Source organism: Hypanus sabinus, chromosome 7 (genome assembly GCF_030144855.1).
Source record: "Hypanus sabinus isolate sHypSab1 chromosome 7, sHypSab1.hap1, whole genome shotgun sequence".
NCBI lineage: Eukaryota > Metazoa > Chordata > Chondrichthyes > Myliobatiformes > Dasyatidae > Hypanus > Hypanus sabinus.
The window spans coordinates 2,835,305-2,853,814 of NC_082712.1; the positions used below are offsets into that span (position 1 = coordinate 2,835,305).

General features: G+C 46.6%; 1 protein-coding gene across 3 annotated transcripts in view; it reads left to right on the forward strand.

The window, feature by feature from the left end:
* Nucleotides 1–18,510, forward strand: part of LOC132396498 (sperm flagellar protein 2-like) — a 147,102-nt gene that overhangs the window by 63,803 nt on the left and 64,789 nt on the right. For all 3 annotated transcript variants that reach the window (XM_059974058.1, XM_059974057.1, XM_059974059.1), the window contains exons 8-10: nucleotides 256–444; nucleotides 1,065–1,252; nucleotides 7,312–7,480. In XM_059974058.1, coding sequence (XP_059830041.1) covers nucleotides 256–444; nucleotides 1,065–1,252; nucleotides 7,312–7,480 — 546 coding nt within the window. The remainder of the gene's footprint in view (nucleotides 1–255; nucleotides 445–1,064; nucleotides 1,253–7,311; nucleotides 7,481–18,510) is intronic.

The window sequence follows — 18,510 nt, forward strand, 5'->3', positions numbered from 1 at the left end:
AAGTGGAATGGGAGTGGGTGGGACAGGGTGAGCTGGGTAAGCTGAGCACCCTGGGGTGGTGCGGGGTGGAATGGGAGTGGGTGGGACAGGGCTGAGCTGGGTAAGCTGAGCACCCTGGGGTGGTGCGGGATGGAATGGGAGTGGGTGGGACAGGGTGAGCTGGGTAAGCTGAGCACCCTGGGGTGGCACGGGATGGAATGGGAGTGTGTGGGACAGGGTGTACATTGCTGCCCTGACCCTGTGCTCTGCCACCAGGAGGTGTACCAGGAGGAGGAACTGGTCAACAGGCTGATGCGACAGTCTCTGCAGGAGCGCCGGGTCACTGTGCAGCTCATGCAAGCTCGCCACGAGAAGCAGGTCATGAGACAGAACCGCATCTTCCGCGAGAAGCAGTATGAGGAGCAGCGGCTGAAGGAGTTCCAGCAGTCACTGGACCAAGAGGAAGTACGTTGGATAACCTCATCCTTGAAGCACCAGACAGTTCCCTGTCAGCAGCCATCTTGCAGGCAGGCTGCCAGGCCAGGTCTAATGGGCTGTGGCCTCATACACATTGGGGTGGGGAGGAGGGGATGAGAAAAGGATCTCTCTCCAGGGACTGCAAACTGCATATAATGTAACAGAGAACACAGCAAACACTCAGCACGTCAGGCAGCACCTGTGGGGAGAGTTTCCATTCTAGGACTCCTTGTCAGAACTGGGAAAGTCAGTTTTCATTGGAGAGAGGGTGGGGGTGAGTGGGTCAAACAAAGGGACCTTGAATCACCTTTTCTCTTTGGCCCCTTTCATGCACTCCTCCCCAACCCCCACATCGGCACCAGTTGTTGCTGCCCTGGGATCACCGGCTTCCTCTCCACAGATGTCTGATGACCATGTTGCTGCTGAGAGTCTAGTAGGATGGAAGGTATGGACAGTTCCTCTCCAGAGATGCTGCCTGACCTGCTGAGAGTTTCCCGCTGGTGATGGTTGCCACAACCACAACCTCTTCCTCACCCACCTCCAGTGACCACCCTCCTTTGCTTGCTTCTCCCCCTCGCTGATGTGTCTTTCTGTCTGACTGCCTGCAGATCCTGGCGAGGCAGGAGAGAGCGGAGCAGGGAGAGAGAATGGAGCAGGAACGGGAAGTGCATGAGCAGCTAATGGTGGAGAGGGCTGAACGACGATACCGCAAACATTACCGCCTGTGCCAGGAGGTGGTGACACATATCCTCGACCTGGTCACCAAGGTGGCTGAGTACAGAGAGCTCTGTGTTGGGTAGGTGAGCACACTGCACTCGAATAGGGGCAGCCTCATCCCTCAACCCCACTTCTCTCACCCATCCTTCACTGTATCTCACCCACCCGACACATTCATCCGTCATCCTCCCCGCCCATCACTGTCCCTACCGGTCACCCATGTGACAGATTCATCATCTGTCACCCTCCCCAACTGTCACAATCCCCACCCAAAACCTACCCGACACATTTGTCATCCTCACACTCCCCATTCATCACCCACCTATGCATCATTCACCCCACCTGTCACCCTCCCCAACCATCTATCACCCAGCTGACACAACCATCCTCCTCACAGTCCCCAACACATTCATCAACCGTCACCCGACCCACCCATGAATCATCTGCGCCACCTGTCGAGGGCCCAGCACCGACCCCTGCGGCACGCCGCTCACCGCTGATTGCCAACCAGAGTAGCACCCATGTATCTCAACTCTCTGCTTTCGTCCATCCATGCTAATATATCACCCCCAACTCTATGCATCCTTACTTTATGGATAAGTCTTTTCTACGGCACCTTATAGAATGCCTTCTGGAAATCCAAGTACCGGTAAATAACACCCATCTGTTCCCCTCTATCCACTGCGCTCATTATATCCTCAAAGAACTCCAGTAAGCTTGTCAAACAGGACCTGCCTTTGCTGAATCCATGCTGTGTCTGCCTGACGGATCCATTTCTTTCCAGATGCCTTACTATTTCTTCTTTAATGACAGCTTCAAGCATTTTCCCAACTACAGATGTTAAACTACCTGGCCTATAGTTACCTGCCTTTTGCCTACATCCTTCTTTGAACAGTGGCATGACTTTCACCTTCTTCCAATCCACCTAGATCTGCCCAGAGTTCAGAAAGTTTTGCTAAATTATCACCAAAGCCTCTACTGTAACCTCTTATTTCTTTCAGTTCCCTGGGATGCATTCCATCAGGGCCAGGGAATTTATCTCTAGAAACACAGAAACATAGAAAACCTACAGCACAATACAGGCCCTTCGGCCCACAAAGTTGTGCTGAACATGTCACTGCCTTAGAAATTACTAGGCTTACCTATAGCCCCCTATTTTACCAAGCTCCATGTACCTATCCAAAAGTCTCTTAAAAGACCCTTTCGTATCCACCTCCACCACTGTTGCCGGCAGCCCATTCCATGCACTCACCACTCTCTGCATAAAAAAACTTACCCCTGACATCTCTTCTGTACCTACTCCCCAGCACCTTAAACCTGTGTCCTCTTGTGGCAACTATTTCAGCCCTGGGAAAAAGCCTTTGACTATCCACACAATCAATGCCTCTCATAATCTTATACACCTCTATCAGGTCACCTCTCATCCTCTTCGCTCCAAGGAGAAAAGGCCGGGTTCACTCAACCTATTCTCATAAGGCATGCTCCCCAATCCAGGCAACATCCCTGTAAATCTCCTCTGCACCCTTTCTATGGCTTCCACATCCTTCCTGTAGTGAGGTGACCAGAACTGAGCACAGTACTCCAAGTGGGGTTTGACCAGGGTCCTATAGAGCAGCAATATTATCTCCGGCTCTTAAACTCAATCTCACGATTGATGAAGGCCAATCCACCATATGCCTTCTTAACCACAGTCAACCTGCATAGCAGCTTTGTGTGTCCTATGGACTCAGACCCCAATATCCCTTTGATCCTCCACACTACCAAGAGTCTTACCATTAATACTATATTCTGCCATCATACTTGACCTACCAAAATGAACCACCTCACACTTATCTGGTTTGAACTTCATCTGCCATTTCTCAGCCCCGTTTTGCATCCTATCAATGTCCCACCATCTCTTCTCAAAATCAAATAAAGGTTCAAAGGTTCGACTTCTAATTTTCTCCAAACTGAGACACAGCATCACTTGAGAGAACCATTGTGACAAAGTAGGAGCTGATATATCCTTCCATTTCAACAAGATGGCCCTCCTAGCTATCAATGTAACAAACGCAGTAACATGTTGGTCGGACACAGAAATACTGTGAATATTTTGAGGAATTATTCCAAAAAGCACAGTCAATTTATTAGGTTGTAAGTTGATTCTGAGTGCTTCAGAAATTGTTGAAAAGACTGACTTCCAAAACTGTTTTCATACAGAACATGAGCAGAACATTTGTGTCTGTGTAGCTATCTCAGTTTTACATCTATCACAATACTTGTCAACATTGGGAAATATTTTAGAAAGTCTCTTCTTCGTCGAATGTAAACTGAATTCAAGCTGAACAACATCACACTTATCTGGGTTGAACTCCATCTGCCACTTCTCAGCCCAGTTTTGCATCCTATCAATGTCCCGCTGTAACTTCTGACAGCCCTCCACACTATCCACAACACTCCCAACCTTTGTCATCAGCAAACTTACTAACCCATCTTCCGCACACTTCCTCATCTAGGTCATTTATAAAAATCGCAAAGAGTAAGGGTCCCAGAACAGATCCCTGATGCATACCACTGGTCACCAACCTCCATGCAGAATATGACCTGTCTACAACCACCCTTTGCCTTCTGTGGGCAAGCCAGTTCTGGGTCCAAAAGCAATGTCCCCTTCGATCCCATGCCTCCTTACCTTCTCAATAATCCTTTGATGGGGTACCTTATCAAATGCCTTGCTGAAATCCATATACATTCCATCTACTGTGCTTCCTTCATCAATGTGTTTAGTCACATGCTCAAAAAATTCAATCAGGCTTGTAAGGCATGACCTGCCCTTGACAAAGCCATGCTGACTATTCCTAATCATATTATACCTCTCCAAATGTTCATAAATCCTGCCTCTCAGAATCCTCTCCATCAACTTACCAACCACTGAAGTAAGACTCACTGGTCTATAATTTCCTGGGCTATCTCTACTCCATTTCTTGAATAAGGGAACAACATCCGCAACCCTCCAATCCTCCGGAACCTGTCCCATCCCCATTGATGGTTCAAAGATCAATGCCAGAGGCTCAGCAATCTCCTCTTTCACTTCCCACAGTAGCCTGTGGTACATCGCATCCGGTCCCGGTGACTTATCCAACTTGAAGCTTTCCAAAAGCTCCAGCACATCCTCTTTCTTAATATCTACATGCTTAAGTTTTTCAGTCCACTGTAAGTCATCACTACAATCACCAAATTACTTTTCCATAGTGAATACTGAAGTAAATTTTTCTTTAAGTACCTCTGCTATTTCCTCCGGTGCCATTCACACTTTCCCACTGTCACATTTGATAGGTCCTACTCTTTCACGTCTTATCCTCTTGCTCTTCACATACTTGTAGAATGCCTTGCGGTTTTCCTTAATCCTGCCCACCAAGGCCTTTTCATGGCCCCTTCTGGCTCTCCTAATTTCCTTCTTAAGCTCTTTCCTGCTAGCCTTATAATCTTCTAGATCTCTAACATTACCTAGCTCTCTGAACATTTTGTAAGCTTTTCTTTTCTTCTTGATTAGATTTCTTACAGCCTTTGTACACCACGGTTCCAGTACCCTACCATAACTTCCCTGACTCATTGGAATGTACCTATGCAGAACTCCACAAATATCCCCTGAACATTTGCCATATTTCTTCTGTACTTTTCCCTGAGAACATCTGTTCCCAAGTTAAGCTTCCAGTTTCCTTCCTAATAGCCTCATAATTCCCCTTATGTCAATTAAATGCTTTTCTAACTTGTCTGTTCCCATCTCTCTCCAATGCTATTATAAAGGAGATAGGATTCTGATCACTATCTCCAAAATGCTCTCCCACTGAGAGATCTGACACTTGACCAGGTTCATTTCCTAATATCAAATTAAGTACAGCCTCTCCTCTTGTAGGCTTATCTACATATTGTGTCAAGAAACCTTCCTGAACACACCTAACAAACTCCAACCCATTAAAATCTTCCATCACAACAACTCTGTTATAATTACACCTTTCCATGATCAGTTTCCCTATCTGCTCCTCGATATCCCTGTTACTATTGGGCGGCCTATAAAAAATACCCAGTAAAGTTATTGACCCCTTCTTGTTCCTAACCTCTTCCCGCAGAGACTCTGTAGACAATCTCTCCATGACGTCCTCCTTTACTGCAGCAGTGACACTCTTTGATCAGCAGTACCATGCCCCCACCTCTTTTGCCTCCCTCCCTGTCCATTCTGAAACATCTAAAACCGGGCACTTGAAGTAGCCATTCCTGTCCATGAGACATCCAAGTCTCTATAATGGCCACCACATCATAGCTCCAAGTACTGATCCACACTCTCTCATTTGCTTTGTTCACAATACTCCTTGTGTTAAAATAGACACATTTCAATCCGTTCATCTGAGTGTATCCCTTCTCTATCACCTGCCTATCCTCCCTCACACACTGTCTCCAAGCTTTCTCTATTTGTGAGTCAACCGCCTTTTCCACAGTCTCTTCAGTTCGGTTCCCAACCCCCAACAATTCTAGTTGAAACTCTCCCCAGTAACCTTAGCAAACCTCCCCGCTGGGATATTGGCCCCCCTGGGATTCAAGTGCAATCTGTCCTTTTTGTGCAGGTCACACCTGCCCCAAAAGAGGTCCCAATTTTCCAGAAATCTGAATCCCTGACCCCTGCTCTAATCCCTCAGCCATGCATTTATCCTCCACCTCATTCTATTCCTATACTCACTGTCACATGGCACAGGCAGTAATCCCAATATTACTGCCTTTGTGGTCCTGCTTCTCAACTTCCTTCCTAACTCCCTGTGGTCTTGTTTCAGGACTTCTACACTTTTCTTATCTATGTCATTGGTACCAATATGTACCATGACCTCTGGCTGTTCTCCCTCCCACCGCAGGACATCTTAGACACGATCCGAAACATCCCAGACCCCGGCACCTGGGAGGCAAACTACCCTTCGAGCTTCTTTCCTGCGTCCACAGAATCGCCTGTCTGAACCCCTGACTATAGAGTCCCCTATCACTTCTGCCTTCCTCTTCCTTCCCCTACCCTTCTGACCCACAGGGTTGGACTCTGTGCCAGAGGCACGGCCACTGTAGCTTCCCCCAGGCACGCTGTTTCCCCCCCCCCCAACAGTGCTCAAACAGGAGTATTTATTGTCAAGGGGTACAGCCACAGGAGTACTTTCTAGTACCTGACTCTTCCCCTTCCCTCTCCTGACTGTGACCACAAGTTTGTGCAGCAACAGTCGACGTGGAGAGCATGTTTCCTGTGCTGGGAGAGTCTAGGACTGGAGGACACAGCCTCAGAATAGAAGGGTGTCCTTTTAGAACTGAGATGAGGACAAAATTCATTGCCAAATCGCTATGGAGGCCCGGTCTTTATGTATCTTTAAGGCAGAGGTTGATAGATTCTTGACTAGTCACGGCATGAAGGGATATGGGGAGAAGGCAGGAGACTGGGGCTGAGGGGGAAAATGGATCAGCCATGATGAAATGGTGGAGCAGACTTGATGGGCCAAATGACCTGATTCTGCTCCTCTATCTTCTGGTCTTAAGCTGTCTCTGAGAATCCCTTCCAATAAATTTCCTGCCAAACCTCTATCATGTCACCTCTCATCGTTGTTCACTCCAACAAGAAAACCCCTATCTCGCTCAACCTATCCTCATACGACATCCTCTCTAATCCAGGCAGCATCCTGGGAAATCTCCTCTGCCTCCGCATCCTTCCTTTGAGGTGACCAGAGCTAAGTACAATATTCCAAGTGTGGTCTATAAAGCTGCACCATTATCTCATTGTGTAGGTCTCAATCCCCTGACCAATGTAGGCCCATATGCCGTATGCCTTCTTAACCACCATTATCAACTTGCGCTGCCACTTTGAGTGATCTGTGGAACCCTCAGTTCCTCCACACTTCTGAGAATCCTGCTGTTAAATCTGTATTCTGCCTTTAAATCAACCTTGCAAACTGACTCCCTTCGGTTTTTACTGGATTGAATCCCATCTGCCAGATGTCCCATCTCTCTCCCCTGTACTCAGTCTAGTCCATGCCCTTCTCCACGGGAATTATATGCGAGAGTGGGAAAGGAAAGGGCTAAGTCCTGTTCTGTCAAGGTTGGTGTTTGTTCCAGTGTAAAATGTATTTACCCCCACAGTTTGATTCCAAACAAGCTGATGAGAGAGTGGAAGGAACTGTTCTTCACGGAGATGCCCATCTATGAGCAACCAGCTGCACAGCTTGAGGCTTCAGGCGAGAGTGCGGTGGATAGCATTGAGCAGGCCAAGATGCACTTACTCAACTCGCAGGATTATGAAGATTACCAGGTACTAATACCATCCCAACACGATGTCTCAGTCCATCAGTCCTGTGTATGAGGTGGATTCCAGTCCGGGGCTGTGTCACGGTGCAAGTCTGCAGGCCAAGGCTTTGCTTTGAAAGGACAGGCAGGAAGGCAAAGGTGATAGGGTAGGTAGTGCTGAAGAGGCAGTGCCATTGCCGCAGGACTTAGACAATTGGAAGAATGGGCAAAAAAGTGGCAGATGGAATACAGTGGAGGGAAATGTATGATAATGCATTTTGGTAAAAGGAACAATAGTGTAGACTATTAGGTCGGCTGGTGGTACAGTGACATCAGCACCGGACTCCGGAATGGAGATTCCCGGGTTCAAGTCCAGTCAGGCTGTTCCCGAGTATGCTTTCCATCCGTGCCGGGTTGATTGTTGAGCTCACAACTCTAACCTTGTAAGATAAAGAAAAATACTGCGAAATGTCTGTGTGAGGAGTGGTGCGCCACACAGTCTTTCGCTCCGCACCTTGTAAGGCATGAAAATGGCCTCTCAGGCCTGAGTTGATGTCATCATCATCATTAGTTCAATGGGAAGAAGGTTCAAACATCAACGGTGCAGAGGGACTGAGGAGTCCTTGTGCAAAACTTACAGAAAGTTAATTTACAGGTTGGTGGCATCCATTAGACTCGCGAGACCATGGCTTCATCCCTGGAAAGCCTACTACAGTGGCCCCTCCAGGGCACAGGCCTGGTCAAGATTGTATGGAAAACCGGCAGCTGCCCATGCTGCAAGTCTCCCCTCTCCACGCCACCGATGTTGCTCAAGGGAAGGACAAGGGCCGATACAGCTTGGCACCAGTGTCGTGGCAGGAGTTGCCAGAGCGAAGCTGAAGACAACGTCGGACTGCCTTAAGGACTCCAGCTCCGGACTTATCCTCAGGGTTTACTCCCGAAGCCTTTCCCATGAGTGGGTATGGCCACAAGGCAGCGGAGGTTTGAAATCAGAGTTTTCCCTCTCTTAGATGGACTGCCTTCCCAGGCCGACGAGCTCCATCTACCTTTACAGGTTGAGTCTGTGGGAAAGAAGGCAAATGCAATGTTGACAATTATTTGTGTTAGAGATCTGGAACAGCAGCTGGAAGACTTTTGGCTTGTAGAGTGAGGAGATAATCGATCAGAGTTACAGGGAAGTCGTCACCCGGAGCTGCAGGAGGCAAGTGTCTGGGTGACTGTCAGGAGAAATGGAAATGTGAATAGGCAGTTAGCGTAGAGCACCCCTGTGGCCATTCACCTCAAAAATGAGTATACTGCTTTGGATACTTTTGTGAGGAATGACATACTGGGGGAATGTCACGGAGACCGGGTTACAGGCACTGATCATGGGTCCATTGTGCAGAAGGGAAAGAGAGAGAAAAGGGAGCGGGAGTGAGAGGGGACTCGATAGACTGGAGATTCTGTGGACTTGATCAGGATACCCGGATGGTATGTTGTCTCCCAGGTGCTGGGGTCAGGGACGTATCAGATCATGTCCACAGCATTTTGGAGAGGGACGGGGAGCAGTCAGATAACTTGGTACATATTGGTATCAATGACAAAGGAAGGAAAAGCCAAGAGGTCCTGAAAGGAGATTTTAGAGAGCTAGGTAGAAAGCTGAGAAGATGGACCTCCAGGGTAGTAATTTCTGGATTGCTGCCTGAGCCACATGCCAGTGGGGGTAGAAACAGGATGATCTGGCAGATAAATGCGTGGCTGAGAAGCTGGTGCAGGGGGCAGGGCTTCAGGTTCTTGGATCATTAGGATCTCTTCTCGTGGAGGTATGACCTGTTCAAAAGTGATGGGTTGCACCTGAACATGAGGGGGACCTATTATTCTCACTGGCAGGATTATTAGAGCTATTGGGGAGGGTTGAAAGAAATTTGACCGGAGTATGGAAACTGGAGTGATGGGACTCAGGATAGGATGGATGGTAAAAAAGTAGAGATAGTGTGCAGTCAGACAGTCAGGAAGGGCAGGCAGGTGATGGGGCATAGTTGCAGCCAACAGAGTGAATATCAGTACATTAGGGATGCAGAATCAAAAAGGGTAGCAAATACAGTACTCAAGGTGTTGTATCTCAATACGGTGGATGATCTTGTTGCTTTTACAGATTGCCAGGTACGATGTTGTGACCATCACTGAATTGTGGCTGAAGGATGGTTGTAGTTGGGAGCTGAATGTCCAAGGTTACACGTATTGGGGGGATAGGAGGTAGGCAGAGGGGTTAGAAAACATAGAAACATAGAAAACCTACAGCACATTACAGGCCCTTTGGCCCATAAAGCTGTTTGAACATGTCTTTACTATTGAAATCACCTTGGGTTACACATGGCCCTCTATTTTTCTAAGCTCCATGTACCTGTCCAGGAGTCTCTTAAAAGACCCTTTTGTATCTGCCTCCACCACCCACTGTTGGCAGCACATTCCACGCATTCACCACTCTCTGTGTAAAAAAACTTACCTCTGTCATCTCCTCTGTACCTCCTTCCAAGTACCTTAAAACTGAGCCCTCTGGTGCTAGCCATTTCAGCCCTGGGAAAAAGTCTTTGACTATTCACATGATCAATGCCTCTCATCATCTTATACACCTCTATCATGTCATCTCTTATCCTCTATCGCTCCAAGGAGAAAAGGCTGAGTTTGCTCAACCTTTTCTCATAAAGCATGCATCCTTGTACAACATCCTTGTAAATCTCCTTTGCACCCTTTCTATGCCTTCCACATCCTTCCTGTAGTGAGGCGACCAGAACTGAGCACAGTACTCCCAAGTGGGGTCTGACCAGGGTCCTATATAGCTGCAACATTTTCTCTTGGTTCTCAAACTCAATCCCATGATTGATGAAGGCCAACACACCATATGCCTTCTTAACCACAGAGTCAACTTGTGTAGCAGCTTTGAGTGTCCTATGGACTCAGATCCCAAGATCCCTCTGATCCTCCACCCTGCCAAGTGTCTTATCATTAATGCTATATTTTGCCATATATTTGACCTAACAAAATGAACCACTTCACACTTATCTGGGTTGAACTCCATCTGCCACTTCTCAGCCCAATTTTGCATCCTATCAATGTCTCACTGTAACCACTGACAGCCCTCTATACTATCCACAACACCATGAACCTTTTGTGTCATCAGCAAATTTACTAACCCATCCCTCCACTTCCTCATCCAGGTCATTTATAAAAATCGCAAAGAGTGAGGGTCCCAGAACAGATCCCTGAGGCACACCACTAGTCACCAACCACCATGCAGAATATGTCCTGTCTACAACCACTCTTTGCCTTCTGTGGGCAAGCCAGTTCTGGATCCACAAAGCAATGTCCCCTTGGATCCCGTGCCTCCTTACTTTCTCAATAAGCCTTTCATGGGGTACCTTATCAAATGCCATGCTGAAACCCATATGCACTACATCTGCTGCTCTACCCTCATGAATGTGTTTGCTCACATCCTCAAAAAATTCAATCAGGCTCGTAAGGCACAACCTGCCTTTGACAAAGGCATGCTGACTATTCCAAATCATATTATACCTCTCCAAATGTTCATAAATCCTGCCTCTCAGGATCTTTTGCATCAATTTAGCAACCACTAAAGTAAGACTCACTGGTCCATAATTTCCTGGGCTATCTCTACTCCCTTTCTTGAATAATGGAACAACAACCGTAACCCTCCAATCCTCCGAAACCTCTCCCATCCCCATTAGTGATGCAAAGATCATTGCCAGAGGCTCAGCAATCTCCTCCCTTGCCTCCCACAGTAGCCTGGGGTACATCTCGTCCAGTCACGGTGACTTATCCAACTTTATGCTTACAAAAGTTCCAGCACACCCACGTTTTTTAATGTCTATACGCTCAAGCTTTTACGTCCACTGTAAGTCATCCCTACAATTGCCAAGATCCTTTTCCATAGTAAATATTCAAGCAAAGTATTCATTGTACCTCTGCCATCTCCTCCGGTTCCATACACACTTTTCTACTGTCACACTTGATTGGTCCTATTCTCTCACATCTTATCCTCTTGCTCTTCACCTACTTGTAGAACGCCTTGGGATTTGCCTTAATCCTGTCCACCAAGGCCTTCTCATGGCCCCTTTTGGCTCTCCTCATTTAATTCTTAAGCTCCTTCCTGCTAGCGTAATAATCTTCTAGATCTCTATCATTACCTAGCTTTTTGAACCTTAAATAAGCTTTTATTTTCTTCTTGACTAGATTTACAACAGACTTTGTACACCACAGTTCCTGTACCCTACCATCCTTTCCCTGTCATTGCAACATACCTATGCAGAACACCACACAAATATCCACTGAACATTTATCTCATTTCTGCTGTACATTTCCCTGAGAATGTCTGTTCCCAATTTATGCTCCAAGTTCCTGCTTGATAGCCTCTTTTCTCCCCTTACTCCAATTAAACGCTTTCCTAACTTGACTGTTCCTATCCCTCTCCAATGCTATGGTAAAGGAGATAGAATTGTGATCACTATCTCCTAAATGCTCTCCCACTGAGAATTCTGACACCTGACCAAGTTCATTTCCCAATATCAGATCAAGTACAGCCTCTTCTTTTATCGGCTTATCTACATATTGTGTCAAGAAACCTTCCTGAACACACCTAACAGACTCTATGCCATCTCAACCCCTTGCTCTAGGGAGATACCAATCAATATTTGGGAAATTAAAATCTCCCATCATGACAACTCTGTTATTATTACACCTTCCAGAATCTGTCTCTTTATCAGCCCTTCATTGTCCCTGTTACTCTTGGGTAGCCTATAAAAAACACCCTGTAGAGTTATTGACCCCTTCCTGTTCCTAACTTCCATCCACAGAGACTCTATAGACAACCCCTCCACGACTTCCTCCTTTTCTGCAGCCGTGACACTATCTCTGATCAACAGTGCCACACCCCACCTCTTTTGCCTCCCTCCCTGTCCTTTCTGAAACATCTAAAGCCTGGCACTGGAAGTAACCATTCCTGCCCCTGAGCCATCCAAGTCTCTGTAATGGCCACAACATCATAGCTCCGAGTGCTGATACACGCTCTGAGCTCATGCTCTTTGTTCATAATACTCCTTGCATTAAAGTAGACATATCTCAAACAATCAGTCTGAGCACGTCCCTTCTCTATCACCTGCCTATCCTTCCTCTCGTACTGCTGACAAGCTTTGTCTATTTGTGAGCCAACCGTCTCTTCCTCCATCTCTTCAGTTTGGTTCCCATCCCCTAGCAATTCCAGTTTAAACTCTCCCCAACAGCCTTAGCAAACCTCCCCGCCAGGGTATTGGTCCCCCTTGGATTCAAGTGCAACCCATCATTTTTGAACAGGTCTCATCTGCCCCAAAAGAGGGCCCAATGATCCAGAAATCTGAATTCCTGCCCCCTGCTCCACTCTCTCAGACACACATTTATCCTCCACCTCATCCTATTCCTATTCTCACTGTCTCATGGCACAGGTAGTAATCCCAAGACTGCTGCCTTTGAGATGCTGCTTCTAAACTTCCTTCCTAACTCCCTGTAGTCTGTTTTCAGGACCTCCTCCCTTTCCCTACCTATGTCGTTGGTACCAATATGTACCACGACCTCTGGCTGTTCTTCTTCCCACTTCAGGATATCGTGGACACAATCAGAAACATCCCAGACCCTGGCACCCAGGAGGCAAACTACCATCTGAGCTTCTTTCCTGCATCCACAGAATCGCCTGTCTAACCCACTAACTATAGAGTCCCCTATCACTGCTGCCTTCCTCTTCCCTTCCCTACCCATCTGAGCCACAGGGCCAGATTCTGTGCCAGAGGCTCGGCCACTGTTGTTTCCCTCAGGCAGGCCGTACCCCCCCCCCCCCCAACAGTACTCAAACAGGAGTACTTAATGTTAAGGGGGACAGCTATGGGGTACTCTGTAACATCTGACTCTTGCCCTTCCCTCTCCTGACTGTCACCCACTTATCCGTCTCCCGAGGTCCTGGTGTGACTACTTGCCTATTGCTCCTATCTATCATCTCCTCACTCTCCCTGACCAGACAAAGGTCATCTCTAGTTCCCTAACGCAGTCCCTAAGGAGCTGCAGCTCGATGCACCTGGCCGTCCGGGAGGCTGGGACTCTCCAGGACTTCCTACATCTGACACGGAGCACAGAAAATTGGCCTCACTCACATACTTCCTGTCTGTACTCTACGTAGGCAACCTACCTCGCCTCGACCTGTTATCACCGAAGAACTGTCGAGCCAAAGCTCTCCTACTCTGTGTCCCTCTACACTGACACTCGCTCTATAAAGCTGCCTCCTTTTAAACTCTTCTTGCTGTACTCGCTGGCTGACGTCCACGCTCATGCACAGTTGTGCCTTGATCAAGCCGCTGCAGAAATAACCATCTCCTTTTAAATTCCTCTCGCTGTATTCACTGGCTGACATCCACATGCATGCTGTGGCTCTATTGGTAAAGAATGGCATTGAATCATTAGAAAGATGTGATTTAGGATCGGAAGATGTTGATTCCTTGTGGGTTGAGTTAAGAAACTACAAGGGTAAAAGGACTCTGATGGCAGTTATATACAGGCCTCCCAACAGTGACTGGGAGGTGGACCACAGATTACAACAGGAAATAGGAAAGGCATGTCAAAAGAGCAATGTTATGGTAGTCATGGGAGATTTCAACATGCAGGTTGATTAGAAAAATCAGGTTGGTAATGGATCTCAAGAGAGTGAGTTTGTTGAATGTCTAAGAGATGGTTTTTTAGAGCAGTTTGTCATTGAGCCTACTGGGAGATCAGATACTCTGGATTGGGTGTTATGTAATGAACCAGAGGCGATAAGGGAGCTGAAGGTAAAAGAACCCTTAGGAACCAGTGATCAGAATGTGATTGTGTTCAACTTGAAACTTGATAGGGAGAAAGTAGAGTCTGATGTAGCAGTATTTCAGTGGAGTAAGGGAAATTACTGTGGTATGAGAGAGGAGTTGGCCAAAGTAAATTGGAAGGAGCTGCTGGGAGGGGTGACAGCAGAGCAGCAATGGCGAGTGTTTATGGGAAAAATGAGGAAGGTGCAGGACATGTGTATTCCAAAAATGAAGAAATACTCAAATGTGAAAATATTGTACTCATGGCTGACAAGGGAAGTCAATGCTAATGTAAAAGCAAAAGAGAGCGCATACAACAAAGCAAAAATTAGTGGGAAGGTAGAGGATTGAGAAGTTTTGAAAATCCTACAGAGAGCAACTGAACGGAGCATTAGAAGGGAAAACATAGAATATGTGAAAGCAAGCTATAAAATAATATCCAAAGTAGATAGTAAAAGTTTTATCAAGTATGTAAAAAAATAAGAGAGAGATGAGAGTGGAATTAGGACCGCTAGAAAATGAGGCAGGAGAAATAATAACAGGGAACAAGGAGATGACAGATGAACTAAATGAGTATTTTGCATCAGTCTTCACTGTGGAAGACACTAGCTGTGTCCCAGATGTTGTAGTGTGTGAAGGAAGAGAAGTGGGTGCAGTTACTGTTACAAGGGAAAAGGTGCTCAAAAAGCGGAAAGACCTAAAGGTACAGAAGTCACCAGACCAGATGAACTGCCCCTTAGGGTTCTGAAAGAGGTATTGTTAGAGAATGTGGCGGCATTAGCAATGATCTTTCAGAAATCATTGGACTCTGATTGAAGCAGGAGGCTGAGAGTGAAGGAGTAAAGGAATCTCAGAGAGAAAGAAGTCATTTTTCTTTTACACTGCTCGGGGAAAAGAGGCTGGACTGTGCAGGTGTGTGACGTAGAGTGCCAGAGGTTTAAAAAGGAGAGGAATTTTCAACGGTCTCTTTTAAATCGAAGCAGGATGCTGAGAGTGAAGGAGTAAAGGAATCTTGGAGAGAAGTCATTTGTTTTACACTGCTCAGGGAAAAGAGGCTGGACTGCGCAGACGCGTGACGTAAAACATCAGAGGTTTAAAAAAGGACCACCATGTACAGTGGGCATTGTTGAGGGCAGCAGCAGAGTGGGACGGCTATGGCTCAATAGGCAGAGGCGAGGGTAGGTTCCGGTAAGTTTTGTTTTGTTTGTTTAGTAGAGAGAGAATGCCAGGCAGGATGTTGGAATGCTCCTCTTGCAGGATGTGGGAAGTCAGGCAGCTGCAGCTCCTAACAGACCGCGTTGGGGAACTGGAGCAGGAGCTGGATGACCTCCAGATCATTCGGGAGAATGAGGAGTTTATAGATAATAGTTCCAAGGAGGTAGTTACGCCAAAGGAGCAGCGCACAGGTAATTGGGTTACCATCAGGTGAAGGAAGGGGAAAGGGCAGGCAGAGCATGGCTCCCCTGTGGCCATTCCCCTCAACAACAAGTATACCAATTTGGATACCGTTGGGAGGGATAACTTACCTGGGACAAGCTGTGGCAGCGGGATCTCTGGCACTGAGTCTAGTTTTACAGTGCAGAAGGGAGGGTGGAAGAAGAGGAGAGCGGTAGTGATAGGGGACTCTATAGTTAGAGGTACAAACAGGAGGTGGTCGTGTCAGAGACTCCCGGGTGCCAGGGTCAGGGATGTCTCTGATCGTGTGCACAGCATTCTGCAGTGGGAGGGTGAGCAACCAGATGTCATGGTATACATCGGTATCAATAACGTAGGAAGAAAGAGTGAGGAGGTCCTGAAGATTGAGTATAGGGAGTTTGGTAGGAAGTTGAAAAGCAGGACCTCGAGGGTGGTAATCTCAGGAATGCTACCTGTGCTAGTGAGGGTAAGTATAGGATGCTCTGGAAGATGAACACGTGGCTGAGGAACTGGTGTAGGGGGAAGGGTTTCAGATTTCAGGATCACTGGGACCTCTTCTGGGGCACGTGGGGCCTGTACAAGAGAGACAGGTTACACCTGAACTACAAGAGGACCAATATCCTTGCAGGGAGGTTTGCCAGTGTTATTGGGGAGAGTTTAAACTAGATTTTCAGGGGGATGGGAACCAGAGTGACAGAGTAGATAGTGGAGCGGGGGTGAAAATAAATGACAATAAAAGTTCATGCAAAGTCACAAATAGAAGGTTTGTGTCTAGTGGTAATAATCTTCTGAGGTGTGTCTATTTCAATGCAACGAGTATTGTGGGGAAGGCTGATGAGCTGGGAGCGTGGATTGACACGTGGAATTACGACATTATAGCCATTAGTGAAACTTGGCTACAGGACTGGTAGGACTGGCAACTTAATGTTCCAGGGTTCTGATGTTTCAGACGTGATAGATCAGAGGGATGAAGGGTGGGGAGGGGGTGGCATTGCTAGTCAGGGAAAATGTTATGGCAGTACTCAGGCAGGACAGATTAGAGGGCTTGTCTACAGAGGCCATATGGGTGGAGCTGAGAAACAGGAAAGGTATGACCAACTTAATAGGGTTGTATTATAGACCACCCAATCGTCAGCAAGAATTGGAGGAGCAAATCTGCAGAGAGATAACAGACAACTGCAGGAAATATAAAGTTATGATTGTAGGGGATTTTAATTTTCCACATTTTGATTGGGACTCCCATACTGTTAAAGGTCTGGATGGATTGGAGTTTGTAAAATGTGTTCAGGAAAGTTTTCTAAATCAATATATAGAGGTACCAACTAAAGAGGATGCAATATTAGACCTCCTAAAAGGAAACGAGTTAGGACAGGTGACGGAAGTGTGTGTAGTGGAACACTTTAGTTCCAGTGATCATAACACCATTAGTTTCAACTTGATCATGGATAAAGATAGATCTGGTCCTCGGGTTGAGGTCCTAAACTGGAAAAAGGCCAACCAAATCAAAGCAAATAACACTAACATATAGTAAAAGCAGGAATGATATAATAAATTTACACCCTATATAAGGTAGAAATATTGGAGGTACAGTGTAGTTTCACTTATCAGACTTGGGAAGGCAGCGAACCAAAATCGATTTGGAGAAACAAAATCAGCATGTACACACATAAGTATGCGTGTGCGTACGTGTGTACACACAAGTGCAAACAACTGCCTGCACAAAGCTCCATGTCATTGTAGTCTTTCTCGGGGTAAACACACGTATAAAGCAGGCGTCCTTTTTTCATAAAAGTGAAAATCCTCTTTGGTTAGCGAAAACAGGTACTAGTGTAAGCCTTTCACAACAGCGAGTTGTCGTAAATCGAAAGTTCGAAAAGTGGGGGCCACCTGTATTTGGATAGACAGGGACTTATTAGGGAGAGTCAACTTGGCTTTGTGCGTGGTAGGTCATGTTTAACAAATCTATTAGAGTTTTTTGAGGAGATTACCAGTAAAGTGGATGAAGGGAAGGCATTGGATGTTGTCTACATGGACTTCAGTAAGGCCTTTGACAAGGTCCCACATGGGAGGTTAGCTAGGAAGATTCAGTCACTAGGTATACATGGAGAGGTAGTAAATTGGATTAGACATTGGCTCAATGGAAGAAGCCAGAGAGTGGTAGTGGAGGATTGCTACTCTGAGTGGAGGCCTGTGACTGGTGGTGTGCCACAGGGATCAGTGCTGGGTCCATTGTTATTTGTCATCTATATCAATGATCTGGATGATAATGTGGCAAATTGGATCAGCAAATTTGCTGATGATACAAAGATTGGAGGTGTAGTGGACAGTGAGGAAGGTTTTCAAAGCTTGCAGAGGGATTTGGACCAGCTGGAAAAATGGGCTGAAAAATAGCAGATGGAGTTTAATGCAGACAAGTGTGAGGTATTGCACTTTGGAAGGACAAACCAAGGTAGAACATACAAGATAAATGGTAGGACACTGAGGAGTGCAGTAGAACAGAGGGATCTGGGAATATGGATACAAAATTCCCTAAAAGTGGCGTCACAGGTAGGGTCATAAAGAGAGCTTTTGGTATATTGCCCTTTATAAGTCAAAGTACTGAGTATAAGAGTTGGAATGTAATGGTGAGGTTGTATAAGACATTGGTGAGGCTGAATTTGGAGTATTGTGTTCAGTTTTGGTCACCGAATTACAGGAAGGATATTAATAAGGTTGAAAGAGTGCAGAGAAGGTTTACAAGGACGTAGCCAAGACTTGAGAAACTGAGTTACTGAGAAAGGTTGAA